Source organism: Podarcis erhardii (genome assembly GCF_964252035.2).
Source record: "Podarcis erhardii genome assembly, chromosome: 5".
Lineage (NCBI taxonomy): Eukaryota > Metazoa > Chordata > Lepidosauria > Squamata > Lacertidae > Podarcis > Podarcis erhardii.
This window is the reverse complement of record NC_138509.1, coordinates 37,395,938-37,418,729: the sequence shown is the minus strand read 5'-3', so window position 1 is coordinate 37,418,729 and position 22,792 is coordinate 37,395,938. Positions and strand designations below refer to the sequence as shown.

The following is a 22,792-nucleotide window of genomic DNA, read 5'->3' as shown; positions in this document are numbered from 1 at the left end:
CAACAGCAAAGGGAAGCTGGGTGAGTCTGACCCCTCGCTACCAGATTCAGGAGAGGACAAACAACACGGAAAGGCAGCTGAATGCCTACCTGATTGTGGGCTTCCCATAGTCATCTTGACAGCTAGTGTTGCAAGCCAAATGCTGGCCTGTCAAAGAGCCCCTTTGTCTGATCCAGCGGCTCATGTTATATTTCTGCAACCACTCCTAGAGGAGAAACAGACACCACTGGGGCTGGGACTGGATAGATCTGGGTGCTGCTTTCCTTTCTGTTCCTCCATCCTTTGCAGCCAAGGTCTGAAGTTCCATTCATCATAAACACAGGACAATTTTCAGAATCCTGCATGCATTATACTCTTCCATATGCTGGAACTTTGGGTTTCTGTATTAATGGAGTGATGCTTGGCGCTGGCTGGGTTCCTCAATGATGCAACGGTCCTGCAATGATGCATGCCCAGCTGCTGGTTCCCTTTTCTCCTCATAGCCATTCTGGTCCTTTGTAGGTGAAGCTGTACCTCTCAGTCCACGCCTAGCCAGTGTTGTGGCCTTTAGATGTCATCGAAGCCAACGCCTTCACTATTGGCCATGTTGCTCTAGGGCTGCTCTAAAGGGCGTCAGGTTCCCCATCCCTGTCTCTAGGCCAAGCTCTGCTGCGAGCCTCTGACCACATTCTGCCCATCCCCAAATAAATCCACTCTAAAGGAATAAAGCAACATTCCCTTTTCAGCTTTGTACCTCCGCTACTGTTTATCTGCTACTCTCCTGTCCTCGAGATTCCAGTCTCCCTGGCAACAGTTGCCTGGAGCTCCATATGTTCACCTGGCCCCTCTTGTCCATCACCTTCCATCCAGGTGAAGCTTCCCTCCTCTACCACACTTGACTCACCACTGGTAGGGATGTTCAGGGGAAATTTGATTCAGTTCGCATTCAAAGACAAATGCACCTAATGCACGTTTCTGAAACATTGTGGGAGCTGCAAAACAGCCATCCTTTGAAATTCGCAATTGTCCAAATTTTGCAATGTGATTCTCCAGGCAAGCAATGTGTGCAAAAAACCCCGCATAAACCAGGTAAAGGGTGCATAAAAAAGCATATATTGGTGAAAATAACACACACCACTGTGTTATATTAGGTGAAATGTTCTTTGCAAAAAATATGTACGTTAGACCAAAATGGATACAAAGCTGTAATTCCTGAACTGTCCAGCTGATAAATGAGCAGGTGGCGACCCTCTATGACAGTGAGCCTGGCAGTAGATCCTTAGCACTCACAAGGGATTCCTGTGTAAACTGCTGCCAGTGTGACCTGTGCCTAGGTGCATTCAATCCAATCCATACCTGTTTCTCCAGCAGAAAGAGGAAAGGAGAGGAAATCTAGGAGGAAATCAACCAGGCATCTTGACACGGGCCTCAACAGAAAGGTTGTCTTCCCCCAAAGATTTGGAGAGGTCACAGTGATTGAACTGACAATTGGGAAACCAGATTTCCACAGCTAAAGCTTGAGTGAGCCATTAAAAAAAAATCCATACAACCCACATAATCTTATAAACAGATTGATGACAATACAAAGCAGATACCCGGCTTGGCAGGAATGGGAATATAAGTTCATTTTTTATTGCCCTGTAATAAAAATAAACCATTGTAATGTTTAGACTTGTGGTTAAACCAGATTGTGAGAAGTAATCTTTTGGGCTTTGTGGTGCTGGGCTGGAAAATATGAACAAAGGCATTGCGTTCTACTGCATAATGCATGGGTATAGGGAGATGTGTGCAGAAGCTGGACACATGTGGGGCAGGGGTTAAATGAGGAAAAGTTGCAACAGCTCATTGTCCTAAGACTCAGACAACAGGCTTAAAGGGAATCCAGAGTCATTGGGAGCTGAGCAGAGTTTGCAATTTTAAAAAATAGGCCATTAGTACCACAACAAATCTATTGTCCTGGCTCTTATTTTCATTAGAGGCACATTTTCAGTTTGAAAACAGACATTGGCTGATGTATTTACATGTCAGACACTGAAGTAATCAAGCAGGGAGTCCCATGGATCAGTGTTTGCAGTAAAGGGGAGCTCACCATTGTCAGGGGGTGGTGTTTCGTTAAAGCCCCTCACCAATAATTTGAGCACTGCACTTATTACTCTGTTCCTTGCATCAGAAATGACTGCTGGTCAGTTTAGTGGACTTCAGGTAGTTTGGCAGATCCAGTGACAGCAGAAGGCCATTCCTGGGCCACTTCCTGTTACTGAGTTTCCAGAATGGTTGCACACTTTCTCTGTTTGGGCAACATTATACAGTGGGAGATTATTTATGTCCTGGTCATTTCTCTCTGCTCAACTACTAGTTGCTTGCTACCTCACTGTCTTCCTAAAGGAGCTTGCCTGCCCTTGGCCATGAATGACTGACAGGTTCACTTTCACCACCTCAATTCTATACAAGTACCGACCTCCAAAAAAGATGGCAAGAGCTCGACTACCTACGTGCCATAGTGTTGGACTTGCTTCCATCATGTGTTGTTGTACTCAAGTCAATGGATTGTGCAACCACTGCTTAACAGCCCCATAGTAATACATGTGATGCCTATGTGTTCTGAACCACAGCCCTAGCAGAGGGCTCATGGGAGTAGTTGGGTGCAGGGATCCCAAAGGAGGAGGCCAAAAACACCAGAGTGATCAGTTCTAGTGCCTTATTAAAAAAAGGTGTAGACTTACAGCCTGACAGCTCTCCTCACTGAACCCAGGATGGACACCATAGCTAGGACATGGCTTGTCCGTGCTCAAGCACAAGTGCGTATGTTCTTCATCCACTAAGCAGCATACATAACATGGCCTAGGGCTTCCCATCGCTCCACCTGCCCAGATGAGGGCATGGGTGGCAAATACCCAACTCTTCCAGCTAGCTCCCCTTTCTGGCTCAGAGCAAGCCAATCAGCTTATATCAGAGCAAGTGAATATAAGCATATATGAGCTCATTGCTACAACAACTACCAATTAATTGTGGGGTTGTCTTGACTACCAAGATGGTGTTAGCAAAGCTCCCAGAACAGTTCACCTTTGGGTCAACACGCTACGAAAGGTGTTTTGGCCCTTTTCTATATAGGACTACCCCTAGCCTCAATCTCAAGAGGGGAAATGAGGTTCATCAGCATGAGATCCACTTAATACAGGCCTACAGATACTAGACGTTCAGCTTGATAATAGCACTTCCTGTACCATTCTCTGTTGGTGATGTACATTCCTCTCAAATTCTGTGCCCCTACAACACTTCTAATCATAACCATATACTTTATTCTTATAGAGGAAAATAATTATATTGATGCCTGCTTACCGGCTATGGTATTCTATGAACCAATATTTTCCCTTAGCACCTGAAATAATGGAGTTATACTAAAGGCAAAATTGATCCATTCATTTTCTCTTGTCGTTATTATGCACCTGAAGTTCGAACTGACAAGAGGATTATTTAAGTGCTTTCAATATCATCATCATCATCATCACCCATAAGTGTGCACAATGCTTTAGAGTATGCAAGGGGACAGGTCCCTGCCCCAAAGAGCTTACAGTCTAAAAATTGGCACAGGAGAAACAGCAGAGCAAAAGGATAAGCTGGGGCAAATACTGTGCAATTACAGTATTTGAGTTGCATGTGCTTTGGCTTGGTTACAGGCTTAGTTACAGCAGCAGCTGTTCCACTGGACCAAATGGCAAATGGTGGGCAATTTCGTAATTGTTTCTCCCAGCCTGTTTTTCTTAAAGAAGTGCAGCTGTAGGTGGCTGAAATCAGGAGCAGAGGAGCAGCAGCAATTGTCTGCTCAAAATCATGGTCTTTTCGCTTTGCGGGGGGGGGGGGGGAATACAGGGAAAGGAAAGGGTTAAGCACCCTACCTTACTCTCTCTGATGCTCCACTCTTGATTTTTAGCCTTTCATGGCTGCTTGTAATTTTTTATTTATTTTTAAAACCCACTATTAGTAGGAAGAATCATGGAACTGCCCAACACATATCATTTGTCCCTTTCTCTGACAGAGAAGACTCTACCAGTCCCAGTGACAGCTTCATTTTATACAGTACTCAGTTCATCAGATTCTGTCACCTGGCCAGCAGGTTAGCTATGCTACACTTGCCTAATCTGTAAAAATGATCCCTGTGTCAAAAGATCAAAAATCCTTCTAATGAATGATGCAGTGCCCAGGGCAAGAACCATCTCCAAAGGACTGATGTTCTGCTTTTTTGGTTTTGAATTTTAAATTAAGGGATGTTAAGTTTAAGTACATTTATTATTGATCTGCAGCTCCTTGCACATAGAATGTTCTAAAGTCCAATAGTGCTTTAAATATCTTCTACTTATAAGAGCAATGATAGGATAATGGCGAAGATAAGAACTTAGTCCTAATTGGGGGGTGGGGTGGACATTGCCTTTTCTTAAACTGTGATGTAGCAAATGTAAGTTTTAAGCAGCCAACGTCACAGTGCTTAATTCCTGGTAAAAGTAAGACAAGGGCTCAAGCCTTGGATAAAACATCCTTGAGAAACCTCTCCAATCCCCAGTGCTGAAGGCTCCTTCTTCAGTGGTTAGGCAAAATACACACCCAACATGCTCAGGGGCACTTGCATATATTCAGATGTCCTAGGCTAGGGCGAAGCCTTGGCTTCAGAAACAGATGCTGAGGCAGCAACTTTACGTAGATTAAACCCCACTCCTTTGCCTCTTTCTAAGGATGACACAGCCTACCGCAGCAAATAAACAAGTTTTCAAAATAATATGCAAATTGGTTTGCTTCAAAGGCTGGCTGCTGTACATTAGCAAGACAAAGATGCAAGGGAGGTTTAAAAAAGGATTTTGTCTGAGAGCAAAAGAGCATTTTCTTTCTCAAATGACAGTTGTAGGCATTCTTGGTAATAGGCTCCATGTGTGCCTGTTTGTCTAGCTGTGACCCGAGCTTGTGCGAGAAAAGCAAACCCATAAGACAACTGTTCCTTTTGCTGTGATGGCTTTGGACCGTGTCACTCAATTTCCTCTTTTTGCTGTCGCTTGGCATATGCAAAGAAGAAACAAGGGGAGGGAGCCCCAATTCCCAAAGGACATTTTTACACAGGTGGAGGGATCCAGTCAAAGATGATGACCGATCTCCCCACCACACACACGCACACACACACACAATCCACCTCACGCCCACGCACCCACCCACCAGCAAAGCATAGTGTTGTGCTATTTTTGGTAACAAGAAGAGGGCCTCCCCTCAGACGAGAGAGAAAGGGAGAGTGCCGTGTATTTTCTCAGTTGCGTCACTTTGCAACCTAAAGCTGTGTTGTGCTCAGTGTTTCTTTGCGGTGATGCAAGCCCTCTTCTGCTTCTACAGCTGGTTGGATTTTCCTCCTCCCTGCCTTCACAGCACCTCGCAGGTTCCCTCTCTGAGAGCAATACGCTGCTTGAGTGAATAGAAAGAAACATACAGCTCAGCTGCAGGTTTTCCAGCTACAAAAAGAGAAAGAGAGAGAGAGGAAACATTCAGGGGAAAGAGACAGAAAAGAGCTGGAGAAAGAGAGAGAGAGAGAAATATATTGCTGTGTCTTAACAAGAAAGACATTCAACGGCTGAATAAAAAGGTGCGGGGGGAAAAACCCTGTTCATGTTTTGGGATATCATTCTTTCAACTGGCTGGAACCAGAGTGGATCAAAAGAATGGGAAATGCCAGCAAACCCTTTAGAAGAACTGCTTCTTTCCTATGCTTTTTCTCTGTACTGTTGCTGACTGAAGGGAGCAAGACAGGGAAGACAACATGTCCAGCTTGGTGTATTTGTACCAAAGATAATGCTTTATGTGAAAATGCCAGAGCTATTCCGCGCAGCGTTCCACCTGACGTTACCTCACTGTAAGGGCTGTAAGCATTTGGTTCTTTTAATTTCTGTTTAAAAATTGAGCCAGCATGTGTGGTGTTTTCAGTGCAGACTGAGGGGTGTCTGCAGTCGTGAATACCTACAGCATTCAAAACCCGGGAGCCGGGCGTTGAGGGGGGATGTGCTTAATGTTGTTCTCTCTGAATGCAGCTAGAACATCTAATTTATTTCTTTTTCTGAAACTTGTAGCATCCATTTCCCCCTTTTTTGTGGAAATAATGTAAATCCTAGTGATGATGACAAGAAATGGTCCTTTGAAGTGGTAAATAACTATTCAGGGAGCTCACGTTAACATAAGGTCTGTTTTCTTTTCCTTCTAGTTCCTTTGTGAGATCGGCTTTTACTAAAATCCCAGAAAGGAGTTTTGTCTTCTCACCATCTCTGCAACTTCTGTGAGAAAGATTTATATCATTGTTACTTGTTATGAAACATGTGTATCTAAAGTAACGGGGCTTTAGTACTTGTTCTATAAGAAATAGTGCAGATCAGTTATGTAACAAAATGCACCCTAGCGATTCCAGTAAAGGTAATTAAAGGTGTGTCATGCCTAGTTGTATATATATATATATATATATATATATATATATATATATATATATATATATAACTTTATCTTCCTCTTTAATATTTGTTAATTGCTGTTATCTTTATCATTATTATCTTCATTGTGCTTACTTGGCAATATTATTTGGCTAGGCTAAATTTAGATGCCTGATTATAATTATGTTCCCACATTGCGTTCCTAAATCACATGTATTGTACTTCAAAGGCCTGACTGTACTAATGGGTCGTAATTATTAATTCCCCACACTTTTAAAATTTGGTATTGGTGGATGTTAAAGTCTAAGAGTTGTTGCTGACTAAATAGACTGGCTGTTTTCAGAATCGAGACCTGAATTTCAATGGGACAATTCTGTAAGCAAAACCCGTAATGTTTGCTTCGGTAGAGGTTTAGCATTTCCCACAGATATTTCTTTAGGTAGGGACTGGATTTGTCCCCTGTTCTCCATCACAACAGAGACCTGGAGAAAAACTGAAGTCAGTTGATGTTTTGTGCAGTAGGGATAGCTCAGAAATATGTCTGTTTTGAATGTATACTTTGTGTGAAATAGAGACACCTATAAAGGATGGCCCATACATATGACTGATTTGGTTCAGAAACCTGTCGAGAAATCTTTTCACTCATTTTTTAAAAAAGAAAATTGTGTGTGTGTACATGATGGTAGCATAAACAAGATGAGTCAGCCCAGGGCATAATTTTGTTTGGCTACTAAGCATTACCTTCTGTTGGAACATTACATCTATTCAGTTCAAATGCTGATGCCCTGATAGTTGACGCTATGACCCTTCCTGTTCTTGTCTACTGTCAAGGGAGCTGATAAGAAGGCATGCGCACAGTGAGTACGGTTTTGAATCCAGGACAAATGAGTAAATATAGTTACCATGGAAACCTTTATGTTGCCCCTGTACACATTATCCCACACAAGCTTTTTTGGAGTAAGAGCATATTACAAGAGAGAGAGAGAGAGAGAGAGAAAGAGAGAGGGGGGGGGCAAAATTCACACATCATCTGTGCTGGGGAAAAGAGACGGTTACGGTTTTTGTATTTGGTCGTTTGTGTGCCCATAAAGGGAAAGGCACATCATGAGTTTGCCATTTAGTTGTGAGACACCACCTGCACTGCCATCCGGCTATGTGGTGCAAAGAACATGCGAGGTCGCCCATCTCAGCAGGCTTTTCAGCGAGGCAGCACGTTTCCTTGGCTCACAGTGTACTTGCTCTGAAGGCCCTTTTGCAGGTGGAAAAGCAGCATATACATTTCAGTATAAACAAACCTACTCCGTGCTTTTGAAACACTGAGAACCCAGAAGCTCCCTTACAAACCTAGAAGTACAGATTTCAGCTCCAGGTGTATGTGCATTGTAATAACAGTGGTGTTTGAGCAATGCAAGATAACTGTAACAATCTTAATCTCAGGGCCATGGGTTCGAGCCCCGCGTTGGGCAAAAGATTCCTGCATTGCAGGGGATTGGATGAGATGACCCTCGTGGTCCCTTCCAGCTCTACACTTCTAGGATTCTAGGAGTCACCAACCTTTCTGGGCTAGTGAGCATATTTGCATACTGGAAAAACTGTTCTGGGCATCACACCGCAACCTAGTTTAGAATGTTTATTTCACGTTTCATTTCAGCTGGGGAGGGAACCAGTTGTGTACCAGAGAAGGCCAAACATATGACCCCCAGTTACACATCAATTCTCATCTTAACTATTTTTTCTTCTTCTAGAGCTTATGCCATACAGGTCTTCTTAACTAAAATTATTTCTGTTCAGTTAGACCGTTACCTGTTGGAGTTATTTTGGAAGGGCAGGTCACTGGTCAAAAGAGAATAGGTTTAGGTCCTTTACAGGTAACATAAACATTGTGGCTTTCAAATCCTATAGTATACAGTATAGAGAAATGTGATGATACCTTACAGAGATTGTAGCTTGAAGTCTGCCAAGTGGGATGCATTTCCCGAGTAATAGGTAGAAGATATAGCCAGGAGGGTAGGAAGCACACTGCCAAGGGCTGCGCTGGAAGTACGTAATGCAACATACATAGGCAGCCAATCTGCATGCTTAGAAGCATTTGCTCTGTGATCTCCTGAAAGAGCCCAAAGGACACATAGAGCTGGAAGGATTCCAAAAGATTGTCAGAACTAACCTCCCATTGTAAGATTAGACCATCTGCATACCAACCCTGCACAGATCACCCCACACAACCCATGGGTGAACACAGAAGGGTCCCCACAGAACAGGTCGCTCCAGAATGTGATCCAAACAGTGAGCCCTGACTACAATCAAGCTAAACTGGTAGGCAGAACACGGCTTCGCCTGCAACATGTTCAGAACAGAAATGGTGACAAGGATTGAGGGAGTTTCTTAGAGCACAGTGGAGCTTCACTGAGCCCATTCCTCTTCCACTTGCACTGCTCTGCATCACTCAGTTAGCTGCTCATGAAATGTAGGAGACCTTTCGGTGTGGTCTCCAATGCAGAGCAAGGACCTGTGGTCACTTCCAGTTGACCTGTTTATTGATTGATCCTGATCGGTTTGCTGGGAGGCTAGATGACGTTGCATCAAGCTAGTGTTATCTCACACTTTCTGGTGCTTTCCCTTATCACTTTCCTTATTGTGCAAAGTCCAGTTTTGTGGGGGAGGCAGGCTTGTCACACAAGAGGTCCAAAACAGTTTTAACTGCGCAAGCTGAACTTGCTAGAATGTGATTGAATCCCACCCCAATATACCAATAATCTGGAAGCAAACAGGAAACAAGGGAAGGCCCAGCCAGTGCACCCACAGAAGGGTTTGGGCACATGTGGCCTTTCAGTCCCAGCAAGGCTTTCCAAATGGAAAAAAGCACTGAGTCAGGCATTCATTACTCTCAGGATATAGGCATACAAATCATTCCAGCTGGAAAAATGGACATTTCCCTCTGTTTTTACTTGTTTCCTTGCCCCTCTGGTTCTACTGCCCTCAAGAGGTCTATTCAACTTGCTCTTTCTGCTCCAGCATCTGTAGAGACATAATAATAATTATTTCTGTGGACTCCTCAGTCAAAATGAATTATAGAAATTAGTCATACACGTTTGACCCATTGTGAGCCTAGAATATATACAAATCCCCATACAGAATGTCCCCTACTAGCTAATCTATTGAATCATGAGCCCTATTCCTGTGTTCCTCACATGCAAATCCAGTTGGGGGGGGGGACTGTGCTCCATAGCTCCTCCTGTCACTGGCTTCTTTGCCTCTCACACACAGAGGGCTGAATGTCTGCAGTGAGGTCCCTTTTCGACTTGTGTAGGGGCTCACTTTGTGATTGAGAACCCCGGAAGGTCAGTGTTCTAGATCATGCGATGACCCTACCTGAGAAGGCCCCCCACTGCAGAAGTTCTGACCCCAACCCATGGTGGCTGACAAAGTTAGCCATAGCAATGAGGCAGAAGGCATGGGGCCAGGGAGCATGCCTCTGCTTCACAATTCAGATTGCATGTGTGGCAGTGCCTGAATAGGGCTACAGAATCATAGGCTGTGCATATTCTTTTCTTCAAAGATTTCTGGGTACTGTAGTTTACTCATCAAAGTTACAATTCCCAGCATCCCTTAACTAACTACAGTGCCCAGAATTCTTTGAGGGAAAGAATGTGTTTTAAAGGGATAGAAATAGGTGAAAGAGCAAATAAACAAAACATGCCCCCCCCCCCAATATTCTGTAAATGTCTCTAAAATATTCATGGTTGTTTGACAGCAAGAATTGTTGCTAGTAGCTGTCGGTTGACTACTAGTAGTTGATCTGCTACTGCAGTCATAGATGATTAACAGTTAGGGCAAAATCCTACCTGAGAGTAGGGATAGAAGAACCTGTCCATTTTGGTTTGCTTAGTTTCTCATTTTTCTAGTCTTAAATTCAGTTCTCTACAGTGCTGAAACAGCTTGCATTTTTTAAAATTAAAAAATCCTCATGAAAATTCTTCAGCATTTTGGCATGAATTTCTCTTAACAAACACATTTTTAATTAATGTTCACATTTTTGTGAAAATTTTATTACAATTTAATATGCTTTTGCATTTTATTTTCACTAATATAGTCGTTTTTTATGTGCACTGTGCCCTAATATATGCATTTTTGCAAAATTCAAGTGAGTGTGGATTTTGATGGATGGTTATGTTTCAGTTCTTATATTGCCTCAGAAAGTGAGAATTTTGATAGATTCAGCTTTAAATGCAAACAGAATCAAATTTCTCTCTCATCCCTATCTGGGAGGGAATTTACTTGAAAGTAAACACTCATTCATTGCTAGTCTTGGGAACAGAGGACCCTTTGGCCATGACACCTTCCTCTTCCTGGAATAATTTTTGCTGAAGAGGGTGGGGAGTAGTATTAGACTTGCCATACATCCGGAAAATTCTGGACACGTACAGAAATCAGATGTCTAAAATGGCGTCCAGGGGGGAATTTTTTGAATGTTAAGAGAACTCCGGAATTTCCAGAACGTATGGCAACCTGATTTTTTTTTTCAGTTTTCTGTGCTCCCCCCTTTTAAAATATTCCAGGGGAGGCTGCACCCCAGCAGCAGTAGAAGTGACAAGAGGTCACTTCCCTTGGCCAGAGAGGGGGGACAGAGGGAGGGGGAGGGAGGAAGGCGGTGCAGCAGCCTAGCTGCCCGTAGTTTGTTAAAAAAGTGACCCCGTTCCAGGGGCGTCCCATGGGCGTCTCAGTCGCAGTGGTGGAGGCAGTGAGAGAGGGTCTGTAGCTGGGCACTTGGGAGCTGCTAGTCCTAAGAAGTATATGGCAGTCCTAAGAAGTATAAGCTTTCAGGTGCTGTCGGTCACCCAACTGGCATATGGGGCCAAGTTTCACTTCCTCCAAGTCCTGTAGAAGATGCTATGTCAATCATATCAGACAAGGTTTTCTCCAAATAAGAGCAATTACTAAATACTTGTGGTCCCAGAAAATTTTAAAGGTAAAAAAAATTAATTATTCCAAACCCTTGTCATATAGATCAATTTTAAGTTCAGAAATTCCTTTATGCATGTTGAAGCTCCATTGCATTAAATTACATAAATTACATTATACTGTCATTTAATGTTTGCATTTTATCACATTGCTAAATGTATGTTAAGCATAAAAACAATGTTTAAGCTGCAGTTTTAAAGACTGAACCGTACATTGAGTTGCTTCTAACGGTTACCCATGTGGAAGGCAGCTTATACAAGAAACTTTTCCCATTCTGTCCTGCCCCCTAAAAAGCCTTTCAAGAGAGTTGGAGGGCATCCCTGAACAGCCACATGGAACTGTCATGCAAGAGGGAAACCACCTGGAAGCTTGCATGAACAGAGATATTTCATTAAGCCTCGCCTGCACAGCCACATGGACCACTGCTGCAGATAACATGAAAAATATTTACCATAGTAGCCATATTTACCATTGAGAAACAGTTAAATTACACACTGATCTCTTGATTCCTTGTGGGTTCAGAAACATATGTGGATCTGAAAGAGTTTCTCCATTCATTTTATAGTGCAATACTCAGAAGTAGGCCTTATTGAAAAAAGCATTGAATAGGGCATCCTTTCTGGAAAGTAAGCATAGGATAGCAGCTTACTTAGGGCTGCCATAAGACTTTCGCCAAAGCGGACATATGACAAGCAGGGTGATAATTTTTCCGGGGGAGATGTTGTTCTTTGAGGAATATGGCAAGTAAATCGGAAAGCCTGTCCATTCAAAAGCTCCCATGTGCATCTGAGAGCACAGATGAAGCTCTGGAATTGGGGCCACTTATGCAGACTTCACGTGCCAGAATCAAAACTTTGAACATCCAAGCAAGGCCACAGTATATTTTTGAATGCACAGGTAATGATATCAAATGCACAATGAGCAATAGTGAGAAACCATTGGGAAACGCCATCATTTCAAATAGCCACACATTTATAGATTACTACTAGCCTATTTCCCAAAGGTTCTAATGTTCCCAAAGGTTCAGTTTTCCCTCTTAGGATCTGGGCGTTGTCTGCTTTTGTATTACAATATTTCCCTTGGGTTGTTCTTATGCAGGTGATAGAATATGCCTCCTGAGATCTATGGTTCTTCATTTTTAACTTTAACCAAGAACCAGCAAGGTGGCTTTTAAACATCTGTTCCAACAGCATGTCACTGTTTAGTTATTTTTTGCTTTATATTTCTTTATACAGGTTATTTACAGCAAATACATTTGATGTCATTAGCGGTGATGCCTTCATGGGCCTTCCTCATCTAGAATATTTGTGAGTTGAAAAAATAATGTGAAAGATTTCTTGAGAGTGGTTGTGTACTTGAGATAGAGAGATTCCTTTGACCAAGCTGCCTTTATGACCCATTGCAGGTTTATAGAGAACAACAACATCAAGTCTCTTTCAAACACTTCCTTCCGAGGACTGAAATCTTTAATTCACCTGTAAGTAAAAGTGTTTGTTTTATTCCTTGCCATCTTTACAGAACTATGTCAATGACATATTTCTTTTGAAGATGTTAACCAGCTAAAGGTTTCGGGGGTTGATTACCTGTTTTGCCATTAATCAATTGATTATACAATTAAACAGGCAATTGCCTAATGTATCATTTAATAATTCAAATCATGTTCTGTGAGTAGTGTTAGTATCTGCAGCTTGGATCCAAGGAATCAAGAAACTGCTTTGCATATACAAGGAAGCTTTGAGCTTGACTTTTGTTTCACCCCCTGAATTGCCCTTCATGGCAAGATTTTAAATTTAAAGAAGGTTCAAAAGCAATTTGTGATATTGTGGAGGTGTGCCATGCAGTGGGGGAAATTAAACAGTTCCACTGGGTATGCCCAAATCCTTGGGTAATCCTAAAGTAACTCTTTGGATCTCAGCCAGTGTGATCCAGGCATTAAAGTTTATGCATAAGGTCTTTTGCATACATGAATGAAACTATCAATCTCTTGGCATGCTTCATGGTTTGCAATTCGGAGAAAAGTGAATAACACACAATAAAATAGCACATTTTCTTCTTCTCCATCCACCAGCAACTTAGCCACAGAAATACTTTTAAAACTTCACCCTAAAATGAAAATTGTGCAAATCAACAAGCGTGGGGTGTCAGTGTTGTGCATGGGGTTCATATCTTTTGGATTGAATCTAAAGGGAGAAGTGCTAGTACAAAACAAAATTTCACAGTCAAATTACCACCATTAGCAGAAACCAAATTTATCTATACTGTAAATTATACGTGAAAAATGCTTTCTCCAAATAAGGTTACTTTCAGAATATGGGAATGCACTAGAACTACCACCCCCAACCCCACCCCTGGCATATGTAGTTCAAAGTCTTTTTTTTTTTATTTGAATCATGCATAAATAATATAAAATAATGGAAAATTTTGATATGAAAACAATATTATTTATTTAAGACATTTATATACCGCTTAGTTATTCACATTTCTAAGTGGTGTACATAAAAACAATCCACAGAAAATGGGACAGTAAAACAATATATACTATCATAAAATGAAATTTTTATTGTAGCTGCTAAATTTATAACTACATCACATACATACATTCAATGATCACAGGGTAGTGTATGATTTAAAACCAGCAATAATAATACTGTGTGTGTGTAAACATCATAAAATTAGGCTCATATTGGTCAATGAAACTAACTGGCACAGTCCAAGAAGCTAAAAAAATAGGCATATCCTGATGCCTCATCTTCTTTCAAACGTTCAAGTGAAAAAAAAAATCTTTAAAAGATCTAAAGAAGACAGTATTGAGAAGGGGGAATCACATTTCCAGTGGGATGACATTTGATTATGGAACAGGACTTGTGGCCAGTTCAATCCCTGCTTCATCCCATAAATATATTATCAGATATGTTCAAGTACAATGTATATAGATGTAATCAGTAATCCTGTGGTCCTCCAGATGTTTTTGGCCTCCAGTTCTCATCAGCCCCAGCCAGCATAGCCAATCAGCTGGGACAATGGACATGGTAGTTGAAAAACATCTGGAAGGCCACATATTCTCCATCCCTATCTATGAACTACTAAGCGGGGGGTGGAATCCTTGGGCCCCTCCTTTCCTTCTTTTCCACCATGGTCACAACAAAGAGATCAGAAGCTTTCACTTCCAGCAAACGAGGTTCCTTATTACGTTGACTAAAACTATGGCGTGTTCAAAGAAGCCAAGATTAAACAAACCATAGTTTAACAAGTATCTTCATTCATTTCAGACATAAAGAGTAACTCTAGCTAATTTAAAAGTAGAAATAGAGATTTCTGATCTCTTCTTTAATGCCCTGTGAGAGGAGGGAGAAGCACATGAGTTTGAGGCTCAATACAGTTTGTGCATGTAACACTAATCCATAGTTCAGCATTAGGTCTGTACTGGGCCATTATATTCCTGTACAGCACAGCAAATAAATTTGTGATAATGATGCCTATTAAACTGTTCTGTGAAATTACAGCATCTGATTAATTTAGTTCCTGGCACACTAGTTTCATTCAAATGAACTTTTACATAGAAGTATAATGATTCAAGCAGCTATTAAAAATATCATTATAAATTGGCTTCTTGACAGCAGAGAGTCATTTAATACTAAATATGCTTCAGACAATTTGTTTTCAACAAAAAAGTATTTTTTAAAAAGTCACAGCTTTGATTTGTTGAATATCACTTGGCGTGCAGAAAGGGGGCAGAAATTTGTATTAATGCATGTGATGAAAACTCTTTCTTGACATTGGTTGTTGGTGGTTTTTGCTTAATATTGTGCAAGTCACCCTGTGAAATAGAGTCGCAAAGTGATTTCATGCTCTTTATTCAGCTCATAGTGGTGAGGAGGAATGAATGAAAGTCCCCTCAAAGTATCTGCTTTATATACATTATTTACACAATGGGCTGCACATGATTGGCTAATTCTGGAATTCTACTGTAAGCCAATCAGGTTGTGGATTCACTTATATCTGGAGCATGATTGGGTGGTTCCTGCCAACCAATCATACTGCTGCATTGTTCTAGGACCAATCAGGCTGCTGCATTCTGAATCCTATTGTTCTCGGACCAATCAGACTGCTGCAATTTGGATCCTATTGTTCTAGGACCAATCAGACTGCTGCAGTTTGGATCCTATTCAACTCAGTACATAACACCCTGGCTTGTTTTGGGTTGTTGTTGTTTTTCAGTTGAGGGGTGGGATATATTAAATAAGATAAATAAAATAACTTTGCATCTTCAGAACAATTAAAAGAAAGAAAAAAGTCACAGAGTTTGTCAAAATATGGACAAGGCATGGGAAATCTTCACATTCAACAATTGTTTTGGAGAGCAATCGGCAGTGCAGACATGATATTTTAACAAAGAACTGTTAAATAAGTTGCTCTGACAAATAATCCTTTAAAGAAAAACACTTCTTGGCATTTGCATAGCACTCCTTAATTATTTGCCGTAGAAGTATTTGCTGAAACAGATTAGAAATGAATGAAAGGATGATCTTGTGCTAAGAATAAAACATTTTCTTTTGCAGGAGTCTTGCAAACAATAATCTCCAAACCCTCCCAAAAGACATATTCAAAGGCTTGGATTCTTTAACAAATGTGTAAGAAAGTTTCTTCATTTTAACACTATGATTTGAAAGACAAGAGATCAATGCTCACTAGTAATTATTACAGAATAAGTACAGGTCTGGCCACTCATTAAGTGGGCGTGGTGTGACAGATGCATTAAAACCATTGCTGCCAGTTGCATTGTCAATTTACATTCAGGCACCAACTGGTTTCATTAGGAGATATATTTTGCCTGTTACCAAACATCTCTCCAACCAACCAATTTTTTAAAGCTTCAAAAATGTATAACAACATAGAAACACAGCAAGCACTAGCAAGGACGAGGCTGCTGCCTAATTGTTCAATTGGCTGCATAGCAAACAAATTACTTTGTTTTGAACCAAACCTTTCCAATTGATGAAGACAGTGATTGGAACACTGTCAAGGGTATTAACATTGTTTGTGCAATTCCACAGCTGAAAGTTGAGATTTGAGACACAGTCGAAAACACCCTGATTATATACAGGGAAAGTTGAAAAATGGGGTAGACTGTGTGCCATCAAACCTCCCTTGTCAGAGAATAATAAAATCATATAGAGTTGGAAGGGACCCTGAGGGTCATCTAGTCCAAACCCCTGCAATGCTGGAATCCCAACATGCAGTCCTCCATCCATTTTTTAAAAAGTTTATTTTTATTAAAAGATTTTCATGTATAACAAAGATGCATATTAACATCTGTTTTCACTTAATAAAGTCCTTTCTACACGTCAGTTGCATTCAGTATGAGGCATTTCTGTCCTAGGCATTGTGAGGTTGGCTTACACTGTACCCCATCCAATTTGAAACCAGACCAGACCCTGCTTAGCTTTGCAAATGTGCTGGCAGTTTTATTGCTGCACTATTAGGAGGGCATAGTCACCAGGGTTTTAGTGGAGAGCAAACCAAGGCATACCTGGAGTAGAGATGAGGCTTGGAGAGGGGAGGACATTTTCAGTGGCAGCCAGGAGCATCCCTGTGCTTGCAGAGTATAAGCTACGTTTACTAGGATCTATAATGTGGAACTTTGGAACTCCTTGCCTGTTGATATCAAGCAGATGCCTTCACTATACTATTTTCGGCACCTGCTAAAAGCATATTTGTTTAGATAAGCCCACCCACGTTTCAATAATAGAGAATGTTTTAACTCTTTTAACTAATTATTTTATTCCTTTTATTCCGCTTTGAAGATTTTTTTTGCAATCAAGCTGTATATAAATTTTACAGATTAAATAAAATAATAGTTATGAGTGGAATAAAATGAGAAAGTAACGCATCAAGAGCCCATACTGAGAGCAGTGAGACTTAGCTAGATGAAAAGGGGGTTGCAATATTTGAACACACTTACAATCATATCTGCAAATAAGTAAGAAATGCTCCCTCCTTATGCTGCTCTATGACCGTAATAAAGTGTTGATTGATTGATAAGTAAGAAATGGAAAACGAATGTTTCAAAAGCACTTGTACTGCACCTACAACCCCCGCCCCTCCTTTCTCCTTCCGACAGGGACCTTAGAGGTAATGCATTCAAATGTGACTGCAAATTAAAGTGGTTGGTTGCGTGGGTGAGCAGAACAAATGCAACAGTAGAGGACATTTATTGTGAAAGTCCTCCGGAATATAAGAAGCGAAAAATCAACAGCCTCTCTCCCAATGAATTTGATTGCATTATTACAGGTGAGTGTTCTAACTGCCTTCCGTTTACTTCATTTATGGCATATTTTACAAGTCACTCTCGCCATATGCTATAGAATGGGGATGTATGGCACACCCCATGGGACATGTGTCCCAGCTCTACTAACCCTCTTCAAGCCTCGCCTTTAGATTCTGGGGCATGCCTAGCACCTAATAGGGGACTGCATGTACAGTAGTACCTCAGTTCTCAAACTTAATCCGCTCTGGGAGTCCATTCGACTCCAGAAACCATTCGAAAACCAAGGCACGACTTCCAATTGGCTGCAGGAGCTTCCTATACTCAAGCAGAAGTTGCAGAAGCCATGTCAGACCTTCGGCTTCTGAAAAAACTTCCAGGTTTGCGGTGTTTGGGAGCCGATTTATTCGACAACTATGCCGTTTGGGAACTAAGGTACCACTGTAATTAGAATGATTCCTTCCCTCCCCATGCCCATTCCCTGCCTTTAGAACACCTCATTTTGGGCCTGCTAAGCTGCCCACTGGCATGTGGACATGGTTCTGCTAGTATGCAGGTTTTCTGCTGGCGTGACACCTTGTCCACCAGACTGTGTGTTAACTGCCCCCTCCCAGCTCCTCCCAGGTGATACTTTGGATTACTCTGGTAATTCTTCAGTTCTTGAGCTTTTTTAAAACAACAACAACCACCAAACACCCATGAAGCTTTGCTTCCACTCAACAACCATTCATTCCAGTAAAGAACTGAGTAACAGCATTGAAACTTCCTGCGTTAGGTACTTTGCCCAGGTTAACAGAAATAAGGGACTTTAGAAAGTAACTACTGTCTGGGAACAGGAGTGCCAGCTTGGCCCCGTGACTGTGGGTGCTTGGGGATGTGGGTGCCAAGCAGTGTGCATGGCCCTGGAGTGAAAATTTGTTGGTGCCCAGCCCCTTCATGGAGAATTTTGTGGGTGCTTGAGCACCCAGGGCCCCAGGGAGCCGGCACCTATGTCTGGAAACCTATTATTATTATTATTATTATTATTATTATTATTATTATTATTATTATTATTATTAAGTATGTCTCCTTTTGGTGTGCCCTTTTTGCAGAATTTGTTGTTTTTCGGAAGCTGCCTTATCAGTCACTATCGGTGGACACATTCTCGTTTGAGAATGATGAATTTGTTGTCATTGCCCAGCCTTTTACTGGAAAGTGTATCTTCCTTCAATGGGACCACGTGGAAGGGACTTTTAGAAATTTTGACAACATTACAGGTATGAATGATTCGTCTCCATAGACATTGTGTTGCTACCTGATCTAAATGCCAGTTGATGATGAAGCAATCTTTTATCTCTTTTATACTTTTTTTATCCAGGGACGTCAGTGGTTGTATGCAAGCCTGTCATTGTCGAGAGAAACCTGTACATCATAGTTGCCCAACTCTTCGGCGGCTCCCATATATACAAAAGAGACGTTAATGCAAATAAATTCACTAAAATTCAGGATATTGAGATTCTCAAAATCAGAAAGCCTAATGACATTGAAATATTCACGATGGCGAAAGAATGGTATTTTGCAATTGCAGACAGTTCAAAAGCTGGAATCACCACTGTTTACAAATGGAATGGAATCGGATTTTATTCTGACCAGTCTTTGCATGAGTGGTATAGAGATACTGATGTGGAGTACCTTGAAATAGCTGGCAAACCTCACTTGATCCTGTCCAGTAGTTCTCAGCACCCTGTCATCTATCAGTGGAACAAAGGAACAAACAAATTTGTTGACCCTGTTGACATTCCAGATATGGAGGATGTTTATGCTGTGAAGCACTTCACTGTGAAAGATGACATTTACGTTTGTCTAACAAGATTCATTGGTGATTCCAAAGTAATGAAATGGGGAGGTTCGAAATTTCTGGATTTACAAAGGATGCCGTCGAGAGGGTCAATGGTATTCCAGCCACTTCAGATAAAGAATTATCAATATGCTATTCTTGGAAGTGATTATTCATTTACTCAAGTCTATTTCTGGGAGGCAGGAAAGGCCAAATTTGTGAAGTTTCAGGAATTAAATATACAAGCTCCAAGATCTTTCACACACGTTTTTGTCGACAAGCAAGATTTTCTCTTTGCCTCAAGCTTTAAAGGGAATACAGTGATTTATAAACATATCATAGTGGACCTAAGTGCGTGACACACAGAGATTTTTGGAATTTGTTGTGAGGCTTCCTCCAATGATAACAAGGACCTAATGAACTAAATGCATGATGATGATTCTCTTTACTTCCAGTCTGCGGAATGCCTTTAACGGATCAGATTGCTAGAATCAAATACTACAAGTATCTTCATCCGTAAATGTCACGTCTAGTGCTGTTGGGAATTGCTTTTTTTTTTTTTTAAGAAAAGACAAATTAAATCATTAATTATTCTTTGCAGTCACAATGGCTTGGATCCAAATTTAGTCATGCTTAAAGTAGACCCATTGATATCAATGGCACATAGTACAGTGATGAGTAACTCAAGTCCCACTGATCCCAGTGGGTCTAGTCTAAACATGACTAAGGTTGCATACACACCATACATTTAGAGCACATTTAAAGCACATTCCCCTCACCCAAGAATCCTGGGAACTGCAGTTTATCTTTCACAGAGCTACAATTCCCAGCATCCTTAACAAACTACAGCTCACAGGATTCTTTGCCCGGGGGTGGGGGTCCTTAAAATATATCGTGTGTATGCAGGTAGTCTGGATCCAGTGCTCTGTAAATATGTAGTGAAACTCCATCTATCTTGGGGGGGGGGCGGGGGATCCAACAAGATGTAATTTTCCATTCTTCACCTATTTGAAAACTGCCAAATAAAACGTTTACATTTTCTTTCATATTCCAAATGGTTTTTTGTTTCAGAATTATGTCATTTTTTTAACGTACTTTTGCGCCAATTCAGTAGTTTCCTAGGGACATTGAGGTCCACTGTGAGGATGCCGCAAATGTAACACTAGACCTGGATCTATGTGGTTTATTATTATTATTTTTAAGTTTGAAGAGCTGTTTTCTTTTTTTATCATTCTTTTTATTATTTTTCAAAATTATGCAAATCAAGTCTAATTACATTATTTTAATACAATTTCTTAAAATCGGGTTTCCTGCTCCTGTTTCAAACATATGGCAATCATTTCTTCCCGTAGATGCATCATTTCTTATTTAGTGTCCAGTTGTCATCCTTCGCTTGCCGTTAAACCATTCTTCCAGCTGACTGCTTCCCCCCCTTACAAACAGCATCTCTGCTACATCTTACAAATATAAAATCCAGTTCATGTGTGTAGTCCTTCATATACATTTTTGTTCCAGACCTGGTGTGCTGGGAGAGTTCATTACTATCTTCCATTGTTTAGTTCTTTGCAGTGTTTATCTGGATGGTACAAAGTCACATCCCATTCCTTCCGCTGTTTACAGACTAGCGTATGGGCCACAGCCATTAATAACTCACAGGGTGTACATCCAGGCTCTGCCATTAAATTCCGCTCTGGAGTTCTTTCTCGGCACAGTTAAGAGCAAGATCTTTCCTCAAATTCAGTCTCTTTACCACATCTGTTCGGCTGCAGTTCATCCCCCACCCCCCGCATTCCTCCGGCAACACTCCAGTCCAGAAACAGTTGCAGATAAAGTCCATTTAGCCTCGACCGAGGGGGAGGACATACCAAAACCTTATTAAATTCCTTAGCATAAATCAACCCCCCCCCTCTTTTTCCAAGTATCAGACAGAATAACAAAGCAGTGGCTACACACGTCTCTTTCATTATGCAGGGGAGGTCAAGAAAAGGAAAGAGCATTTGAAAACCATAAGAAAGCACAAAGCACCTTGTCCTCCCTCTTCCTTTCCCGGCTGTTGTAGGGGTTTCTCAAGCTTCTAAAAAACATTCAAATACATTCAGAGAGCCAAGCCCAGTCCTTTTGGCAGCTGATTGATTGCAGCCCATTAGCATATGTCAGTCCAGGAGCGCTTCTTGATTAAAGCCAATTGTCCAGATTAAGGAGGAGCCAACCACAAATCACGCCGGTAATAGAGGATCGTCCAAGGCAGGGACACACTTCCAGGTCGTTCCCACTCTGCCTTTCAAGTTGGCAGACACAGGATTTCATGGTACTGTGGGATGCAGTGAACTCCCCAGACCCTACTATGGAGCACTGCGAATATTTATGTCTCATAAGTCCTCGCTTTCCCCTGCCTGAGCTTCCTTGCAGCTTGTGAAGGGCTGCGAAGAACAACTGCCATTGACTCGTGAAGTAGCTGGAAATGAACCTGGACCTATGTTATGACACTGTTGGACTTTTCTAGCCACTTGAAGTGCATAGCTCCCAAACTCTAAATATGGATATCTTTGGGTACAACACAGCTCCATAGAAATGGAGGAAATGAGTGTGTGGCACCCCACTTTCCATGACTTACATTGGGGGGAAAAATCCTGTTGAATTCTGCTCTTTTTGCTTCCAATAATTCCTTACATATCCATACTGTGGGAGGAGCTCAAGATACTGTGGGTGAAGTTCAAGCAAATATTACTTTTGCACAGAACCTCTTAGTAAATTACTAGTTAAATATTTATCATTAATCCATATTTCTAAGGCTTTTCATTTTAATGAAAAATATGCAGTGTTTATTCAGAAGCAAGTCCCGCTGTCATAATCATAGGGTTGCCAGGTCAGGGGCATCGCAGACCCTGAAATTTCTCGGCCTAAACCTGAGACTTAGGGACAGCCCCTGGTGATGTCATAGGAGTGGGCCCAGATCTTTCTTCCTCTGTGCTCCCTTCCTCTATTGAACCCTGGAGATGGAGGTTAACTGGGAGACAGCAGAGAAGGGCAGTTCCCACCACCAGCAAAAAAAAGTATATGCAATAATTTGCAGCCAGCTCCTGCCAGGCTGAAATGTGCAAGCTGCGTGCAGAAATGTCTTAATTAAAAAAAATAAAAAATAAAGGCATTCTCACACACCTGGACATTCAAGACTTCCCACTGCTACCTGGAGGGAGCCAGGCAAACCTGGAGACTTTGGGCCAGCCCCGAAGGTCTGGTAACCCATTATAAACTGCCCTTCCTTCCTTCCTTCCTTCCAAACAGCAGCACTCAGTGGTACTATTTCAGAATATACTGGGATGT

The 22,792-nt window shown here is 41.5% G+C and overlaps 1 protein-coding gene across 5 annotated transcripts in view; it reads left to right on the top strand.

Annotated features, from left to right (window-relative positions):
* LGI1 (leucine rich glioma inactivated 1) overlaps positions 1 to 20,509 on the top strand; it is a 29,277-nt gene extending 8,768 nt beyond the window's left edge. For 2 of the 5 annotated variants that reach the window (XM_081863956.1, XM_081863955.1), the window contains exons 3-9: positions 6,209 to 6,280; positions 12,623 to 12,694; positions 12,793 to 12,864; positions 15,947 to 16,018; positions 17,509 to 17,678; positions 18,744 to 18,908; positions 19,010 to 20,509. In XM_081863956.1, the coding sequence (XP_081720082.1) occupies positions 6,209 to 6,280; positions 12,623 to 12,694; positions 12,793 to 12,864; positions 15,947 to 16,018; positions 17,509 to 17,678; positions 18,744 to 18,908; positions 19,010 to 19,827 (1,441 nt within the window). In that variant the 3' untranslated portion in view covers positions 19,828 to 20,509. Of the gene's footprint in view, positions 1 to 5,041; positions 5,873 to 6,208; positions 6,281 to 12,622; positions 12,695 to 12,792; positions 12,865 to 15,946; positions 16,019 to 17,508; positions 17,679 to 18,743; positions 18,909 to 19,009 lie in introns of those variants that run through there. The other 3 variants (XM_081863954.1, XM_081863957.1, XM_081863958.1) reach the window with 3 other exon arrangements.
* The last annotated feature ends 2,283 nt before the right edge of the window (positions 20,510 to 22,792 follow it).